This window comes from Schistocerca americana, chromosome 2 (assembly GCF_021461395.2).
Source record: "Schistocerca americana isolate TAMUIC-IGC-003095 chromosome 2, iqSchAmer2.1, whole genome shotgun sequence".
In the NCBI taxonomy this organism is placed as follows: Eukaryota; Metazoa; Arthropoda; class Insecta; order Orthoptera; family Acrididae; genus Schistocerca; species Schistocerca americana.
In genome coordinates this window covers 434721635-434741454 of record NC_060120.1, presented here as the reverse complement: position 1 = coordinate 434741454, position 19820 = coordinate 434721635, and the positions used below count along the sequence as shown (strand labels likewise).

General features: G+C 46.0%; 1 protein-coding gene across 1 annotated transcript in view; it reads right to left on the bottom strand.

Annotated features, from left to right (window-relative positions):
* Positions 1-19820, bottom strand: part of LOC124595272 (bcl-2-related ovarian killer protein) — a 366462-nt gene that overhangs the window by 26969 nt on the left and 319673 nt on the right. The window contains exon 4 of the mRNA XM_047133947.1: positions 16327-16546. Within this exon, the coding sequence (XP_046989903.1) occupies positions 16327-16546 (220 nt within the window). The remainder of the gene's footprint in view (positions 1-16326; positions 16547-19820) is intronic.

Here is a 19820-nt window from a genome sequence, read left to right as displayed (position 1 = left end):
GAGTGTAGTAATGGCTGTAATTAGTATCAAAGTTCATTATGTGTTATTAAGAATTAACGTCAACTACGCAGTGCTGTAGTCACATGGCTGTAGCTCTATCGATAAACTTTGACTGCCTGAAAAATTGCATGTGTAAGCATCGTCTTTGGATTATGCGTGTTTCCCGCATTTTTGTAACATATTGGTGCACAGCAGAACAATTTTATTGTGCAGGATTAAAAGTTTCATAAATGTTCCATCAGCGAGCTGGGAACGGAGTGGGTTGGAGCTGAACTGATGTGCCAGACATTTTGTCAATACGGCACACCGCCAATGCAAAAGACATAGTGGGCAGGATAGGAAGAAATGCAAACACCTCTAGACTACTTAGCAAGCTAGTGTGAGGTAACACTATTTAAATCCGCATCCGAACACCGCTACACAGTCAAATGTCGACAGAAAGATCGAGCTCAATGACGCGGAATCATTACCATAGAGAGGCAATGGGTCCGATAAATGGGGACAAATATACTCACAAGTAGTATTCAGAGCCGCCGTGTCATGGGCGGGGACTCGCTCCTGTAAATGATGCAGTTCTCGGAGCACAAGAACACATTCGGTCGTGTTAGCATTCAGTCCATGTCAAGCAACCACAGAGGTTCACAGAAACCACGACGACCTGTCCGACGATGGTCATTCTGCTACCTGCTTGGTGACTTCAACACCGGGGCAGGCAGACCCGATGCATACCACAGCCACTGTCTGCCACCCCTGCCTAATGGGTCATCGCGTATGAGAAGACTGGTGAGCGGTCAGCTCTCCTCCACTACTGGATCATCGAGGAAGATCTACAAGCTACCATCTTCGCTCCGAGCTGTCGAGGCGTGTACGCGCAGGCTCCTGGCCCACCGGTGAACATCTGCTGCAGTCTTGGTCGAGCCAGGGCCTCTCTGCACGACAACCGGCATCTTGGAACACAGTCGGCTGATGCCACCTGAGCACACGACGGGGCGATCGTCGACAGCGTTGAGGTGGTAGCCGACCCAGGCCACCGTAGAACGCCCGGAGCGCTGCGCCCATCTCGCCCACCACCATCTCCAGGTTTGCGTGCATCCGAGGCACCGACCTGCGGCAGTGCTGTCACGACGTGCTGACGAGGTGTCAGCATTCGATCACGCACGAGCGCTCCGCGCTCGACCGCAACCAGCATCTTTGAAGTAACTAAACCTTTGTAAACATTGCTAGATCAGTGAACATATGTACAGATAAAGCTGTATCACTGACATCTTCGAACGTGCACTCGCTAAACTTTGTTCGACCAGTGAAGGTATTTGCGAGCAACGCTGTATCACCTCCGAGCCTGCACCGGACCACTCACCCTCACTTGTCACTCTGTTTCCTGATTACAACGCGAGCCAGCTCAGGTCGTAACACTGGCGGCCGGAAGTGGTGATGAAACGTAACAATTAGTGCTTTGGAGGAGCTGTAATTTGTAAGTAGATGATTCGTGTGAAAAGGATTGCGATGTGATTACGGCCACAAAATGGGAATTGACAGATTTTGAACGCGGAACGGTAGTGGGAATTCAGTGCTCCGAGATCCAGTGTCTTGAATGTGCCGAGAACACCAACTTTCAGGAATTACCTCTTACCACGGAGAACGTAGTGGGTGACGGCCTTCACTTAACGACCGAGAGCAGCCGCGCGTTTGTGTAGAGTTGTCAGTGCTAACAGGCAAGCAACTGTACGTTGCAGAAATCAATGTGGGACGTGCGATGGACGTATCCGTTAGGACAGTGCGGTTAAATCTGTCGTTAATGGGCTATGGCAACAGGCGACCGACGCGAGTGCATTTTTGGTAGTAGCACGACACCCCCTGCAGCGCCTCTCCTGAGCTCATGACCATATCGGTTGGACTCTAGACGACTGGAAAACCGTGACCTGTTCAGGTGAGCCGCGATTTCGGTTGGTAAGAGCTGGTGTTAGGGTTCGAGTGTGGCGCAGACCCCAATAAGCCGTGGACACAACTGATCAACAAAGCACCGTGCAAACTGATGATGGCTTCATAATGGCGTGGGGTGTGTTTACATGGAATAGATCGGGTCCTGTGGTCCAACTGAACCGATCATTGACTAGAAATGGTTATTTTCGGCTACTTGGAGACTATTTGCATTCATGGACTTCATGTTACCGTGTAACGACGTCACTGGGTCACAATTGCTCGAATTCGAGCGAATGATTTGGCCACCCACATCGGCCGACATGAATCATGTCGAACATTTATGGGACATAATCGAGAGGTCAGTTCGTGCTCAAAATCCTGCATCGATAGCACTTTCTCAATTATGGATGGCTATAGAGACGCCTACGTGCTTATGTGCATGTCCAATTCCTGGCTCAAGATATGTGATGCAGTGTACGGTCCTGCTCAACCGAGCGAAGAATATATATATATATATATATATCAGTCATATCAGGCGAAAATCGCGAGGGGTCGTTGAGATCCCCAATGGCGTTGATTATGGACGTACTTAATCCACTAATTCCGTAGTTGCAGGAGAGTCATGGAATCGTGTTATGCAGGCAGCAATGTTTCTCAATGTTAAACTACAGTCTCGATTAACCACAATCCTGCCGCTGGTGTATTCATTACAAGAAGCGTAACACCATCCTGTCACAAGCAGCCGACATTCAAATATAATCACTATATGAGAAACCTGCTGTGTAATCATTTGTCACACATGGAATGAAAGTGGCGTTACTCCAACGTACTTTCTGTACCTGTGTTGAAATGCTCATCATTTCCATACCTAAGGATATTGTACGTTCCATGCCAGTCTGACTTTTTCTTACGTGTCACCTTCATGGTGTTGCAGTTTTAATACCCAACAGAATAGATAAATTCTGGATCTATAATATTACTGTAAAAGCTACACAATTTCCAAAACAATTGTTTTTGTGTGTTCTTTGAAGTTTTCACCAGCAGTCCACTGTTGGCAGTAGTGCAAGCAAGACTAAATACGAGTATGCCATTAGAAGCGAAAAGGTTCACATTCCGAGAAGGATGACAGGTATGGCAGTAGAGGGCTCCGGGGAAAGAGAAAAGCCAAAGAAGGTGTAAATCTATTATGTACGGGACGACTGGAAGAAGAAAAAAGCTGATGCTGGGTGAGACACAGGGCCGGATTAAATGGAAGAAACCTGCCACAAACATCGACGCTGCCTAAGACAGGAAAATACGACGTAGCTGCAGTAGCAGCAGCAGCTGGACAAGAAATAGTAAAGGAGAAGTGGCAAAGGTGTATTCTACAAACAAATGAATTACTGTGATTTAAATCGATCCGCCGCTGTCTGATCTTACTAGTTAGTACAAAACTCTAGAACTGAGACAAGACTGTGCTGGTGACTGATGAGCAAAGAGATAATCCAAGCGGCTTTGAAGTCACAAACAATATGCAATTGGACGTTCCACAGTTTTCACAGCAATAACAGCAGGACCAATGCTTCCTGAGCGGGTTATATCTGTTAAGAGAATTTTAAAAATAAATTGAAATTAAGTTTTCTTGACTGTTTTGATGTATTTACAACATGAGTGTTTCTTCTCTTGGGATTATGAAACAATAATCTAACGCAATGGAAGAAAATATTGAAAGCATCTGTACGCTCTTGAAAAAAATAATAAATTAAAACTTAAATCGATCTATGTTCCGCTTCTTGAATTAGCGTATTCTGTAAATTAGATTGTTTTTTCGGCGTTGTTGCAATAAAAGATTTCAAAGAGTTAAGGCATAAGGGGGAGATCATAAAACTTCCGTTCGAAAGCCTTGCAGTCCAGAATCGGTATGCAATGAAGTACGAGGGGTGTTTTTTAAGTAAGTACCGTTTTGAAATTAAAAAAAGACGTGATAAGATATCTCGATAATTTTGTTTTTACATGGAGGCCTGTATCCTAATCTACGCACTGACGCCATTACAGTCTGATTCTTCCTTGTTTACGTTGTGTACTGAGTGTTTAAGATGCTTCCGATAATCGTGAGCCCCCACCTGTGAAGTACGGGCTGTTATAAGATTTCTTAGTGCTAAAGGCCTAAAAGCGATCGATATTCATCGTGAGATCTGTGCAGTTTACGGGGAAAAGATTATGAGTGATGGAATATTAAGAAAGTGGGTGAGAGCATTTTAAGATGGTGGCACAAATGTGCATGATGAACAACGGAGTGGGCGTCCTTCGGTCGTTGATGAAAGTTTGATGCAGGAAGTGGACAACACGGTGAGAGAAAACAGATCTCCTCCTAGTGGGATGACTTTCCTGTTTCTGGTAGTGCTTTGTATGGCATTGTGACCGAGCACTTGAATTACCGAAAATTGTGCGCACGTTGGGTACCGAAAATGTTGACGGATGTGCACAAAACCAAACGTTTAGACAGTGCATTGGCTTTCCTTGAGCGGTACCACAACGACGGTGATGATTTCTTAAGCCAAATTGTTAAGGGCGATGAAACAAGGGCGGCCTACGTCACACTAGAATCAAAGCAACAGTCCATGGAAGTTGAGCAAGGGCATCGTATTGCTTCAAGACAATCCCCGTCCGCATGTGGCGAATCAGAGCAAAGATCTTATCACATCTTTTCGATGGGAAACTCTAGAATCTAGATCATCCTCCGTACAGCCCCGATCTTGCGCCTAGTGGCTACCATCTGTTCCTGCACTTGAAGAAACACCTGGGCGGTCAGTGTCTTCAAGACGATGCCTAAGTCAAAACAGTGGTGATGCAGTGGTTAACAAGTCAGGCCGCAGATTTCTATGAGGAGGGTATTCAAAAACTGGTACAACGTCATGACAAGGGCCTCAATATTAAAGGAAATTATGGAGAAAAGTAGATTAAGGTACCGGCTTTCATGTAAAAATAAAATTATCGAGATATCTTAGCACGTCTTTTTTAATTCCAAAACGGTACTTACTTGAAAAAGACGCCTCGTAAATTCACTCCACTGACGCAACAGGCTGAAAATCCCCGTTTGGTAAAACACAGCGCCCTACTGCGTGAAGAAATCCGTAACTGCCTGCTGCACATCCTCACGCGACAGGAATCGTTGACCCTTCCAATAGACCGAAGGCGTGATAATCGCATGGGGGAGAGATTAGGGCTATAGGGCGGGTGCTCGGGCGCCTCTCACTTGAGTTGGCGTAACTCCTGCATTACGACCGTTGTGATAGGGGCAAGTGCCTTATCACGAAGCAGCAGCGCTCCGTGTCGCACCATTCCACAACGGCGGTTTTCGACAGACATGCTGCTCTATACACTCTTCGTTCTCCCATGGATTGTACCATGGATTTGTCCTTCAGCAGACAAGAAAAGAAAAACAGCACATTGGTCTTGCTTGGACACATTTAAAAATAACGTCGCCATAATTGACGTTTCCGCATTTACCCCACGCACTTCGGAAACACACGAATGCCACCTAACCCCTTGCCTACATGTCGGTGCTTGTACACCAGCACCGACGTAACACTAGGTTGCGTTTATGCTGCAGCAACGTCCTCAGAAACTTTATGATCGCTCTTGTATAAGACTTTAGAAATATTAGTGTCGGATTTCCACAGTCTAAGTCTTTGCAAAAATTTGTGAGATTACGATAAATGACTATTTATAGTGAAGCACTGTGTTGTAAGAAGCAGAGGAGCACTTGGAAATGAGTAGCACTGCAGATTGTCTGCCAGGCAGGTGCGGACGGTACGCTGGCACAGGGGAAGCTATTCTGACCCTTCACAGGAGGGAGGCGACTGCTGACTTTAAGAGAAAAACGCAGCAGATCACTTGTTTTGCAGTGGTATTGACTACAGGCCTAGAAAAGGATTACATTCACATCATCACGATTGCTACGAAGCACACCAACTCTATGGCAGTAAAAGCTCTGCAAATGACGGGTGGGTACACCTGCCATTAAGTTATAATGTGCAGGATGGGACACGTCTCAGCGGGTCGAATCTAAAAAGACATGGTGGAAGCTTCGCAAGCGCACGGTATTCGTCGTAATCTTTCTTGCTTTGATAATACAGACTTGATCTTCATCATAGGCATATTTTAAAAAGTGGGTAAGTAATCTTCAGCTTGGAGAGGCTGTTGCACAGGTGAGAGGCAGTCGAAACTATTGAGTTATATTTTAGTGTCCAAAATAGAATAACAACTACATTTTGAATCAATTCATGATAGTATGGCCCTTACCAATAGTCATGTTTATGTTATTGCGGTAAGTGAAAGATTTCGAATAAAATAATTGGCCTCCAAGAAGCGAGTATCTACTCTAACGGCCATTAAAATTGTTACACCACGAAGATGACGTGTTACAGACGCGAAATTTAATCGACAGGGAGAAGATGCTGTGATATGCAAATGATAAGCTTTTCGGAGCATTCACATAAGGTTGGCGCCGGTGGCGACACCTAGCAACGTGCTGACACGAGGAAAGTTTCCAACTGATTTCTCGTACACAAACAGCAGTTGACCGGCGCTGCCTGATGAAACGTTGCCGTGATGCCTCGTGTAAAGAGGAGAAATGCGTACCATCACGTTTCCGACTTTGATAAAAGTCGGATTGTAGCCTGTCGCGTTTGCGGTTTATCGTATAGCGACATTGCTGCTCGCGTTGGTCGAGATCCAATGACAGCAGAATATGGAATCAGTCGGTTCAGGAGGGTAATACGGAACGCCGTGCTGGATCCCAACGACCTCGCATCACTAGCAGTCGAGATTACAGGCATCTTATCCGCATGGCTGTAACGGATCGTGCAGCCACGTCTCGATCCCTGAGTCAACAGATGGGGACGTTTGCAAGACAACAACCATCTGCACGAACAGTTGGACGACGTTTGCAGCAGCATGGACTATCAGCTCGGAGACCACGGCTGCGGTTACCCTTGACGCTACATCACAGACAGGAGCGCCTGCGATGGTGTACTCAACGACGAACCTGGGTGCACGAATGGCAAAAAGTCACTTTTTCGGATGAATCCAGGTTCTGTTTACAGCATCATGATGGTCGCATCAGTGTTTGGCGACATCGCGGTGAGCGCACGTTGGAAGCGTGTATTCGTGATCGCCATACTGGCGTATCACCTGGCGTGATGGTACGGGGTGCCATTGGCTACACGTCTCAGTCACCTCTTGTTCGCATTGACGGCACTTTGAACAGCGGACGTTACATTTCAGATGTGTTACGACCCGTGGATCTACCCTTCATTCGATCCCTGCGAAACCCTACATTTCAGCAGGAAAATGCACGACCGCATGTTGCAGGTCATGTACGGGCCTTTCTGGATAGAGAAAATGTTCGACTGCTGCCCTGGCCAGCAAATTCTCCAGATCTCTCACCAATTGAAAACGTGTGGTCAATGATGGCCGAGCAATTGGCTCGTCACAATGCGCCAGTCACTACTCTTGATGAACTGTGGTATCGTGTTGAAGCTGCATGGGCAGCTGTGCCTGTACACGCCATCCAAGCTCTATTTGACTCAATGCCCAGGCGTATCAAGGCCGTTATTATGGTCAGAAGTGGTTGTTCTGGGTACTGATTTCTCAGGATCTATGTACCCAAATTGCATGAAAATGTAATCACATGTCAGTTCTAGTATAATATATTTGTCCAATGAATACCCGTTTATCATCTGAATTTCTTCTTGGTGTAGCAATTTTTATGGCCAGTAGCGTAATTTTGTGCCATATGCATGTAGTCGCTTACATTCACCAAATTTACTTACTCTTTTATTTGGCGATCCATTCCAGGGTCTCATAGAAAGGACTAGCAATATAAAAGCAAGCAGCTTTCAAAGTCATCTGTTTTTCTGTTTTCGTGCACAGCCACAGGAGAAAAGGAATGGAGCAACAAGTGGCAAGAAACAATTCGTGGTAGTGGCTTATTCTGAATGCACTTTGTGAAATGCAGCATTTCCTTATGGCTCTAGTTCGTCCAGTATAGTTTGTGTTACACCGCGAGTGCAGAAAAGCTAGTACTCCTCAAACAGCTTTTATGGGGAGTGTGTCACAGTGGCGTTTATGCCACATCACTGTCAACGTTTACTACGTTTTTGTTGTTATGTTTTAATTCAGTATAGGAATATTTTGTTATGGGAAGCTAGCACTTAGGTGGGAGCACAAAGCAGACTAGCTAACGACGCGTCAAGTGGTCACATAGTATGAGAACGACCGGGGGAGCAGGAGGCGTGTCGTACTGGAACAGAGAGAAAGTGGGGATTCACCTACCACGCTGGGCGCCAACAAGCAAACCTTTTATTATTCATTTTTATTGTTTAATTATTAATATGGAGCTCCAACCATACTGGTGACTTAACTTGCAAAGAGAATTTGTTAATAATACTTTCAATATCACTCAATTCAACACGAAGTGATAATTAGAAATAGTGTCAGTCCTTACTGATGGTAAGGATGGACCAATCACAAGTCTGCCCTGAGATGGCAAGCGCCAAACTGCTGAGACAGCCCACTACTAATGTACGATCTGTCTCCGAGGAGATAATACTTGAATCCGTGTATAAAATCTGATCTCGTGTAAAGACAGAGCAGTTTGTTGAAAAACTGCCTCGCATGACGTATTTGTGCGATGTGTTAATCCAAGGCAGTGTACGAGCATTTTCAACGTGGCAAAATGCGAACTAACGTATGAAGTGCAACTTCGCGTAAAGACAGAATAAAATGTCAAAGCTGCCTCGGAAAAAATTTGTGGGATCTCATGTGAATTCCAAGATCGTGTGGCGCATTTTTGTGACTCTTGCGGTGCTCGGGAACTAACGTTAAATGACCGGGGATCTTATTATGAGTATAGTGTCTGACTCTAGGAATATTTTTACTAATTTGGCATTGGACAACACCAGCTGGCGTCCTAACATTTTAAGATTCTCATTAAGCTTAAGCATTTGAACCCACCCACTTGCACATTATTAGGCACTGTTTATTGCACGAGCATTAGAGCTCGTGACCGACAGAGAAGAAACCAAGACGCGAGGTAAGCAAATTGGCTACAAATCAATTAAGAGAAGAAGGGACTGCACGCACTGGACCTTCATGTATAAATCACACGTTGCGTCCCCGTGTACATATTGTAGCAGACGATCATTCGAACATTCGTTCCCCTTCTGCTGTGACAGTGTCACACTTTGTATTCCTTATGCGAGAAAAAATACCTTTCAGCTGCGGTTAAATTTAATAGGTTGCATTAAACCAACATGATAGTGTTACAACAGGAAATTTCACGGCATTTTTCTCTTCCCACGCGCCTGTCCGGGTCAGGCGCTCTCTTTTCGCCAGACGGCGTGTTCGGCAGCAGGGCAGAGACAGCACCACTTTCAACCACGCTGGCGTAGCACAACATAATGGTTGACAGTTGGAAGCACGGAGCTCAAACGGCCACATCAACCGGATGCTAGCACCATGCCCACTGTGCGGAAGTGGTTGACAAGTCTGCTGTGCCATGCCAGGGACCGGGAACTGGCATCACAGCCGACGTTGTTGGATGTCGGCAGGCCGGCCCTCGACGTGACCGGACAGAATGAGTCTGTGGTATGGAGCGGAAGCGGCGACATCGACTCGAGGCAGTACCAGAGACTAAGATAGGCTGGTAAGTCATGGAACGGTGCCGGCGCCTCGAATGGCGTGCTGCTTGGACTTTTTTACTTCAGTGTGGCCGGCCCGAGGAGCTGCTGTTGTAGAAGAAGGGCAGTTCATTAACGGCCACTAAGAAAATTACACCATGGAGACGCAGTGTGCTACGGGAACGAGAGGGAAGCAGCAGCAGCAGTGGGTTGTCGCGGTTAATATGGGGCATGTGTTAGAAGATAGTGTCTTCATTCCAGCGTCCAGAAGATGATGGCAGCTCACAGAAAAGGAGGATGAGTGGTGGAGGGTTCCAGTTACGGTAATAGAGGGCAGAGCATGAAGTGATGCGTGCTTGTTGTGTGCCAGTATTAGAGTCAGTGGGCATTGGTAGTTGTCAGAGTTTTGACTGATCAAAATACAGTCTGGAGGTGTGTGCTGGGATTGGTGAAGTTGGCCTAGTACAGCGTTTTGTGAAGAAGCACGGTGAGATTGTGAGGAATTTGATTGTACCATAAGTTCTGTATTTCAGTGCCCGTAGTGTTACCTGAATGTATCATTAATGTATGGTATTTGAAAACACGATGAGGTCGCTCTGAGTGTATTAGTGACAAGTCAGTGTACATTTTCCTTGGTCATGTATTTTCATTTTCGATTTTATAATAGGTTGTCTATCTGTGTAGATTGTCTTGTCCTTTCTGTTGTCTGCCTTCGATACAGCGGAGGTGTTAGTAGTAGACTGTTTATCATTCTGGTGATCCGTTGCTCTTGTTGCTATTTTATTTTGGTGCCCTCTTGTAAAGTCGTTTGTGGGTAAACGCAATACTCTGTGTAATGTATGCCAGTATCTTAGGATAGTCTTTTAATGTATGTTTGGAGATCAGGTTATTTCAATACTGTGGGGCGAATAGTTCTTATTCTAATTTGTCATTTCTTATGAGAAGTTAACCACTGTACGAAGATGAGCGCCATGGTTCACTGTATTTGTACTGAATTTAGCACTGTAAATTGTTGCCTGATTAAACAAAGAATGATTAAAAACCCACGCTTGCACGACCCCCAGAGAAACTGCGCTCCCACTCAGAACCTGCGCCACATGAATCTGCTAGGAGGTTTGAAAGCCACTGGTTGTTGTTGCTGTGGTCTTCAGTTCGAACAGCGATGCGATGAAGCTCTCCTTGTTAGTCTATCCGGTGCGAACCTCGGCGTAATTACCGCAAAGTACTCCATTTGAACCTGCTTACTGTTGTCAACCTGTGGTCAGCCACCACGACGGTTGCCACATTGACTATTTGTACATAACCAAAAATGACAATTTCTCTATGTCTAAGGCTGCGTCCTATTTCATCTTTTAATGAAGTTGTGCCATTAATTTCTCTGTTCACAATTCTGCGCAGTATCTGTTCATCAGCCATATGAACTACCAGCCTGATCTTCAGCATTCTTACGTAGCACCACATTTCAAAAGCTTCTATTCTCTTCTTGTCTGAACTCTTTTTGGCGTACTTTTTTTTGTATACAAGGCCACTCTTCAGACAAATACCTCCAGAAAAGACTTCCTAACCCTCACATTTGTATTCAGTGTCAACAGAATTCTGATTTCAGAAATGCTTTTCTTCCTACTGCCAGTCAGCATATGGAATCCACTTTACTTCGGCCATCGTCAATTACCTTACTTGCCTAAATGGCAAAACTCATCTACTAAATTTAGTGTCTCAGTTCCTAATGTAATTCCCTCAGCTCTGTCCTATTTGATTCGACCAAATTCTACTTATCTCGTTTTACTTTTGTTGATATTCATGTTATAATCTCTTTTCAAGACGCTATACATTCTGTTCAACTGCTCTTCCAAGTGGTTGGCATGTCTATCATAATTACAATGTCATCGGCCAAAATCACAGAGCTATTATTTTTTCTCTCAACAACTACAAAATTTACAAAGATGTGTTATACGTGAATTCGTGTACTTCTAAGCTGGACGAATCCATTGCAGTACAAGGATTTTTTTCAAAACTTTGTATCTGCCTATTTAATATTGCACGCAAAACTGAGAAATTTTTCCAAATTAAAATAAGAGTTTTGCCAAATGTAAACATCTATTGCCTGTGGTAGACGTTTATTGTTTGTTTTCGACAAAATAGCTCACTGCTTCCCAGGAGCCACAGTTACTCGCCTCCTGAGAAAGTATTTCATACCATCACAAAGTAACTGAGAAAATTTGAAAGCATAACCATACTAATGCGCTATCATGAGATTCTGAGTCACCGTGGTAGCTTCAGTGTTGTGGGCAAGAACTGCCATCTGTATGGTTTCAAGACCAGTGCTAATGGGATAATAGAACAGAAGCTTAACATTTGATATGTGTGAAGCCAGAGTTCTTACTTATAAAAAAAATGTGGCGCCACTTGGATATTCTAAGCAACATACTTTTTCTCTCCGATCAGTGTTGAAATGAAGTAAACTAACGTAGATAGTTTCCAGGACATTAAACAATGATCTGTAATGAAACATAGAAAGCATATCAGTATGAAAAAAAGCTGACAATTAAAGAAGCTAACAGCTGAATCCGAAAACGTCAGCTTATGTTACGAGCTTCTTAAGAGTGTAGCTTTCCTGCTCAGTAGCAGACAAAAATACAGACAATAATGTATTAAAATATGGCCATTGGTGAATCTGGGTATGAGAATTGTAAACTTAGTACTTTAACTCAGGGGCAGAGGGATAAATAGTGCGGTCACTGCGGGGTTGGAGGGTATGAGAGAGGGAAAGGTTTTTTTTTTTTTTTTTTTTTTTGTCTTCCGGTACTTATAACACACGGGCGTGCGCGACTCTTGCCGATTAGTTGCTACGGTATAAATTTTGACACGGAACTTACATGGATTCGTGATTACGGATTACAGAGAGAATCATCTTCAAATGCGATACTTATTCATAGTAAGGAATATGAAATAAAATTAAAGCTTTTGTCATACAACGCAATGAGTAGAAGTATAATGACTTTCAAACCCACAGTTGAATCAATTAAAATGAGTTTCAGAACATTTACACTCCTGGAAATTGAAATAAGAACACCGTGAATTCATTGTCCCAGGAAGGGGAAACTTTATTGGCACATTCCTGGGGTCAGATACATCACATGATCACACTGACAGAACCACAGGCACATAGACACAGGCAACAGAGCATGCACAATGTCGGCACTAGTACAGTGTATATCCACCTTTCGCAGCAATGCAGGCTGCTATTCTCCCATGGAGACGATCGTAGAGATGCTGGATGTAGTCCTGTGGAACGGCTTGCCATGCCATTTCCACCTGGCGCCTCAGTTGGACCAGCGTTCGTGCTGGACGTGCAGACCGCGTGAGACGACGCTTCATCCAGTCCCAAACATGCTCAATGGGGGACAGATCCGGAGATCTTGCTGGCCAGGGTAGTTGACTTACACCTTCTAGAGCACGTTGGGTGGCACGGGATACATGCGGACGTGCATTGTCCTGTTGGAACAGCAAGTTCCCTTGCCGGTCTAGGAATGGTAGAACGATGGGTTCGATGACGGTTTGGATGTACCGTGCACTATTCAGTGTCCCCTCGACGATCACCAGTGGTGTACGGCCAGTGTAGGCCATCGCTCCCCACACCATGATGCCGGGTGTTGGCCCTGTGTGCCTCGGTCGTATGCAGTCCTGATTGTGGCGCTCACCTGCACGGCGCCAAACACGCATACGACCATCATTGGCACCAAGGCAGAAGCGACTCTCATCGCTGAAGACGACACGTCTCCATTCGTCCCTCCATTCACGCCTGTCGCGACACCACTGGAGGCGGGCTGCACGATGTTGGGGCGTGAGCGGAAGACGGCCTAACGGCGTGCGGGACCGTAGCCCAGCTTCATGGAGACGGTTGCGAATGGTCCTCGCCGATACCCCAGGAGCAACAGTGTCCCTAATTTGCTGGGAAGTGGCGGTGCGGTCCCCTACGGCACTGCGTAGGATCCTACGGTCTTGACGTGCATCCGTGCGTCGCTGCGGTCCGGTCCCAGGTCGACGGGCACGTGCACCTTCCGCCGACTGTACTGTGGAGACCTCACGCCCCACGTGTTGAGCAATTCGGCGGTACGTCCACCCGGCCTCCCGCATGCCCACTATACGCCCTCGCTCAAAGTCCGTCAACTGCACATACGGTTCACGTCCACGCTGTCGCGGCATGCTACCAGTGTTAAAGACTGCGATGGAGCTCCGTATGCCACGGCAAACTGGCTGACACTGACAACGGCGGTGCACAAATGCTGCGCAGCTAGCGCCATTCGACGGCCAACACCGCGGTTCCTGGTGTGTCCGCTGTGCCGTGCGTGTGATCATTGCTTGTACAGCCCTCTCGCAGTGTCCGGAGCAAGTATGGTGGGTCTGACACACCGGTGTCAATGTGTTCTTTTTTCCATTTCCAGGAGTGTAGTAAACATTAATTTTGTGATCGTATTACGTTACCTAATGTTACTGTTATTAATAAATGAATCGTCGGCTCACACGGGGAACACAACACTTCGCTAGGAAATTGCAATGTTACAACTTTCAGTCGCTGTGGGTCATAGTAATCAGAAACAGAAAACAGTCTTCAATCAGAGAAGAGCCGACACGAAGTGGTCCGAATGGTGCCGACTTTTAACGATCAGTACTGGGGATCGCTTGCCTACTTATTGCACCCTTATTGTAGCTAGTCTAATGTATGTAGGTTACCAGTTAATAATAAGATCGGTAACAAATGTGGCCCAAAGTACCGCTTCACGATGTCATCATTGGCTCTCGGGCAAAAAAGTTGCGATGAACGTGGCGATGAGAATAATGTGGTGCAGTACCTTAAAGAACCAGTTTACTAAACTATTATTTGTTCAGTAGTCAGAAATAAGCTAGAACATTACTGCTATAAAATAATCGCTCTGTGGGTCTTTAGTTTTGGAAAGAAAATGATGATTTATACATATGTTTTACTTGCAACTGAAAGCAGATAGAAATTTTTATCCATTGTTGTATTACGTATCTAGAATTATATGTACTGTTCAAGTAACCCAGTAAAATGTGTTTCCTGAAAACTTTATTTTTTGTAGATGTTGGCTTTTGTGAAAATGGTCCTCAGTTTTTTCTCGGTTTCGTTTACTAGTTGCTTAATGTAGAAATTTAGTATTATCCGGATAGGCTACAACTACGTCTCATTCTCATCTTAACTACTGTTTCCTTGCCACAGCCTTCGACTGTTTGTAACTGCAGTCTGGTTTCTGTACGAGTTGTAGGCAACGTTTCGCTCCCTGTGTTCCATACCTGCTAGCGTTATTAAGGGGGGGGGGGGGGGGTAGGACGTCAAACGGGCCGATTTGGAGCAGGAAACGCACCAAAGGACATTTTAATTTCTACTGTCTATACTTTTACAAATAAATTCATAAAACTTTGTCACAATGACCAGGAAGGATTGAGGACTCACACTCATCGCAGTGGAAGTTCAAAAAAGTAGCAAAATACCATTTTTTACATGTGAAATTTCACAATTTTTTCACTTATTACTGGCTGCATTTGTTGCTATAGGTACACTTTTCTTCGTAAGTAAGAGAGATTCTTCGATGAATTTTTCATAGCATACAAATGTGGTGTCACCGCCAGACACCACACTTGCTAGGTGGTAGCCTTTAAATCGGCCGCGGTCCGTTAGCATACATCGGACCCGCGTGTCGCCACCTCGTATCAGTGATTGCAGACCGAGCGCCGCCACACGGCAGGTCTAGTCTAGAGACTCCCTAGCACTCGCCCAGTTGTACAGCCGACTTTGCTAGGTTCAGTGTCTACATACGCTCTCATTTGCCGAAACGACAGTTTAGCATAGCCTTCAGCTACGTCATTCGCTACGACCTAGCAAGGCGCCATATTCAGTTACTATATGTCTTCTGAACAGATAATATTGTGAATCATGTACAGTCAAGAGCGACGTTCACCATTAATGGATTAAAGTTAAGTGTGAAACTAATTACGTCCGCTTTCTGAACTTGCATTCCTTGTCATGTTCCAGACCTCACGTCAGTATAGTTCTTCCCTCTTCACGCCAGCCTGCGTGAGCTGAAACGCGTGCATTTCGGCCTCCTCTAGTAACACGGTGTTGGCTCTTCTGCCAACACAACAACAAACAGTAGTTACAGGTGTATGAAACTCTAGAATTTTCCAAATCTATTAAAAAACTGTGGAAAAAATTGAGATAATTAAGTATAAAACTTGAGTTTTTACTAAACATGAAGTTTAAAATGTACCAGTTCATTCATTTTTTCATAAATTAAATAACTTCTAGAGTTTAATACACCTGTAACTATGGTTTGTATGCTGTACAAAAGTCATCGAAGAATCTCTCTTACTTAGGAAGAAAAATGTACCTATAGCAACAAATGCAGCCAGTAGTAAGTGAAAAAATGATGAAATTTCACATGTAAAAAAAAAGTGTTTTGTTACGTGTTTGAGCTTCTACTGCTATGAGTATGAATCCTGAATCCTTCCCGGTTATGCTGTTAAAGTTTTATGAATTTATTTGTAAAAGTATAGACAGTGGAAATTAAAATGTCCTGTGGTGCCTCTCCTGATCCAAGTCGGCCCGTTTGACGTCCCACCCCCCTCAAGTAAAATAAAGGGCTCACAGCGGGATGGTAGTCGTTTGTGGCTTATTTAACAGTTTGAGTTAAGCGCGAGCAGACAGCGGCGCCTGGCTGCCGACCTGGTCGGCGTTCTTGAAGAGCTCGCGGGCGACGGCGGTGAGGATGAGTCCGGCGGACTTGTCTCCGGCGAGCACGCCGCCGGGCGAGGGGCTGGCCTGGCGCGCCACCGCGCTGAACAGCTTGGGGTGCAGCCGCTCCAGCTCGCGACCCACGCTCGCCAGCTCGGGGAACACGTCGCGCACCGCCGCCGGCGAGCCGCGCAGCCGCTGCAGCCCGCACCTGCCGTCAGTAACACCGTGCTCAGGGACCTCGTAAAAGTCGCCGACGTAATTACACCAGATGGAAAAAAATCGCAACACAAAAAGTAGTTAATGTAGAGTAGTAAAATTTCGGGAGTACATTTGTCTAGATATCATATTTAAGTAACATTGCGAGATCACGGGTTAATGTAAGCGCAAGGTAGCCGTTGCAAATGTGAAATGCCAGTATATTAATAAACAAACCGTCAGAATGCTGAAAGCAAAAATTTAGACGTGCATGCATTGTGTTGTACAGGTGCCAAGTGTCAGTTTGTGCGATGCGGTACCATGCCTGTTGCACACGCTCGGTCAATACAGGGACGATAAGCACGATTTGCGCTGTTTGTGGATGACGCTGGAGTTGTCACCTGATGTCCCGTATGTGCTCGGTTGGAGATAGATTTGGCGACTGAGCACGCCAAGGGAACACGTCCACTCTCTGTACACTAAATTAGACTGCAACAGCGGTATGTGTGCTGCCGCTAACCTGTTGGAAAACATCCCATGGAATGATGTTCATGAATGGCAGCACAACAGGTCGAATCACCAGAATGGGTGTTTGGTTGTTGGAGTTAGAGAGATCAAAGTGCGACGTCATCAGTTCTTTAATCCTGTATGTACCAAACCAGGAATAATCCTCAGAGAAGAATACAAGAGGCAAATCCTCGGAAGCCTAAATGTAAGCAAGATACAATAACATGGCGATAAAATCGAGGAGAAGGAGGGGTGTGAGAGGGGATAAGGTGAGCGAGCCTCTTTATCCAGAATGCAGTTGGAGATTCCCGGAGCATTATATACAGTGGGAGACGCATCGTCTGCATCCCACCAGCACCACCTCACCATCCCTTACTCCAAGAAAACGAGCAACACAGACAAGATGATAAAAGTTTAGGAAAGATGAAATATTAAAAACGATAAACATAAAAGAACAACGGAATAAAAAGGTGTAAGGGTAGGGGCCAGATCAGACCCCGGAGGACGACGGTTCAATCCCGACTCCGGCCATCCTGATTTAGGTTTTCCGTGATTTCCCTAAATCGCTCCTTTCAAAGGGCACTTCCTTCCCCGTCCTTCCCTAATCCGATGAGACCGATGACCTCGCTGTCTGGTCTCCTTCCCCAAACCAACCAGATCAGACCATCCAGCAAGGGCCACCATAGCACCCCTCGGCCAGAGCAGGTAAGGAGTGTCCCTCAAACCCCTCAGGCTGTCAATGGTACCAAAGCGCTCCACATCACAGAGACGAGTAGAAACCACCTTCTTGGGTGAAATGTAAACCAGACTGGCCCGCGTTGACGTCGTCCGCTAGCACCAGAGGTAGTGTGCCAAGAAGGTTAAGAGATCGCCGCAAAGCAGTCAAATTTGGGCAGTCTAGTAGGATGTGGGCCATCAGGGGGGCATCACATCTCCTGTAAGGTGGGTCCTCACTTCTGAGAATGTCACTGTGGGTCATCCAAGTGTTGTCAATGCGTAGCCAACAAAGTATAGTGGATTCCCTTCGAGAAGCGCAAAGGAAAACTGCCACGTGGTCATCGTCTCCTTTATCACCGTTTGGGAAGCCCAGGGCGAACCATTCTGAGTTCCAGACACGTAACAATTGGTGCTATAGAGTCGACTGGATGTCCCGTTCTCAGACCCCCATTTCCATAATCGGCATCCTGGTAGGCAGCATTGTCAGTTGGTCAGCATGTCTATTCCCTGAGATCTCAACGTCACCAGGGGTCCAAACAAAGACAACTGGCTGTCCAGCGTGATAGAGATCAGAAAGAAGCTCCTGGGTACTCGTGACTAGTGGGCGATGAGTGTAGCACTGGTCTATAACCTGAAGGCTGTTCAGGGAGTCGTTGCAGATTAGAAGTATCTTGCCAGTGCATGAACGAGGATGGCTAAGGGCTCGTTCGGTGTCCACCAATTCAGTAGTGAAGACGCTGTATCCATTCAGCAAAGAGCGTAGTTCACTGCACGTTACATGTGTGTATGCAAAACTGGTATGGCCATTGACTGACGAACCGTCAGTGTATATTACTTCCGAACCTGAAGATGCATCGAGTACAGCCAGGAACAGGTGGCGAAACACAATGGGATCAACTGAATCTTTCGGTCTAAAGGATAAATCGAGACAAATCTGAGGTCAGTGTACACGTTGTGGGAGCATATGCGATTCCTTCTCTTGACAAGAGGTGACAGTGGGGGAAGTTGGAGTTCAGAGCAGAGATACTGTAATCGAACTGCAATTGCGACACCAGTCCTGGGTCTCTGTTGTGGGAGGTGGATCTCGCTAGTAGGAAAAAGGACATGGTAGTTTGGATGCTTAGGGGAGCTACCAACGTGTATAGTGTAATTGAGTAAGCATTGTTCGCATATGACCTGTAGTGGAGGGACTGCAGTTTAATCACGAGAGAGACGTACACTCTACAGTCATGGTGTGAGGAATAACCACGAGAGTGCTCCTGCTGTCACATGAAATCACACCCCATGCCATAACTCCAGGTGTAGTTACGGTATGTCTAGCACACAGACAGCTTGGTAGCAGGCCCTCAGTTGGCCTCCTCCAAACCAAAACATGGCCATCACTGGCACCGAGGCAGAACCAGCTTTCATCAGAAAACACAACAGACTTTACCCTCCCTTCGAATGAGCTCTCCACTGAAGCCACAAATGGCAGTGGTTTGGGGTCAGTGGAATGTAGGCTATTTTGATATGGCTCGGAACTGTCCTTAAAGTAACAGATTTGTAACAGTTCGTTGTGTCATTGTGGTGGCAACTGGTGCCGAAATTGCTGCTGCAGAAGCAATATGATGCGCCAGAACCGTACAACGAACACAATGGTCTTCCCTTTCGGTAGTGCCATATGGCCATCCAGAGTCTGGTCTTCTTGTGACCAAACATTCTCGTGACCGCCACTGCCAGCAATCATGTAAAATGGCCACATTCCTGCCAAGCCTTTCTGCAGTATCACAGAAGGAGCATCCAGCTTCTCGTAGTCCTAATACACGACATGGTTCAAACTCAATGAGGCGTTGATAATGGCAATTTTGTCGCCTTAAAGACGTTTTTGCAGTGCGGACACGTTTTGGTATCGACAATTCCCGCTCGTTATTAGCCTCTCTGGCCGCAACAGCTTCTCCAGCGGTTTGTCGCTTCCAGAGGGCAGTCCCGTGGGCCAGCATTTAAGCGCTGTCGCCGCCAGGAGGCGCTCTCAAAGTGATGGGCGTTTTTGGTCACTGCGGATTTGGCGGGATTGAGTGTCGGCT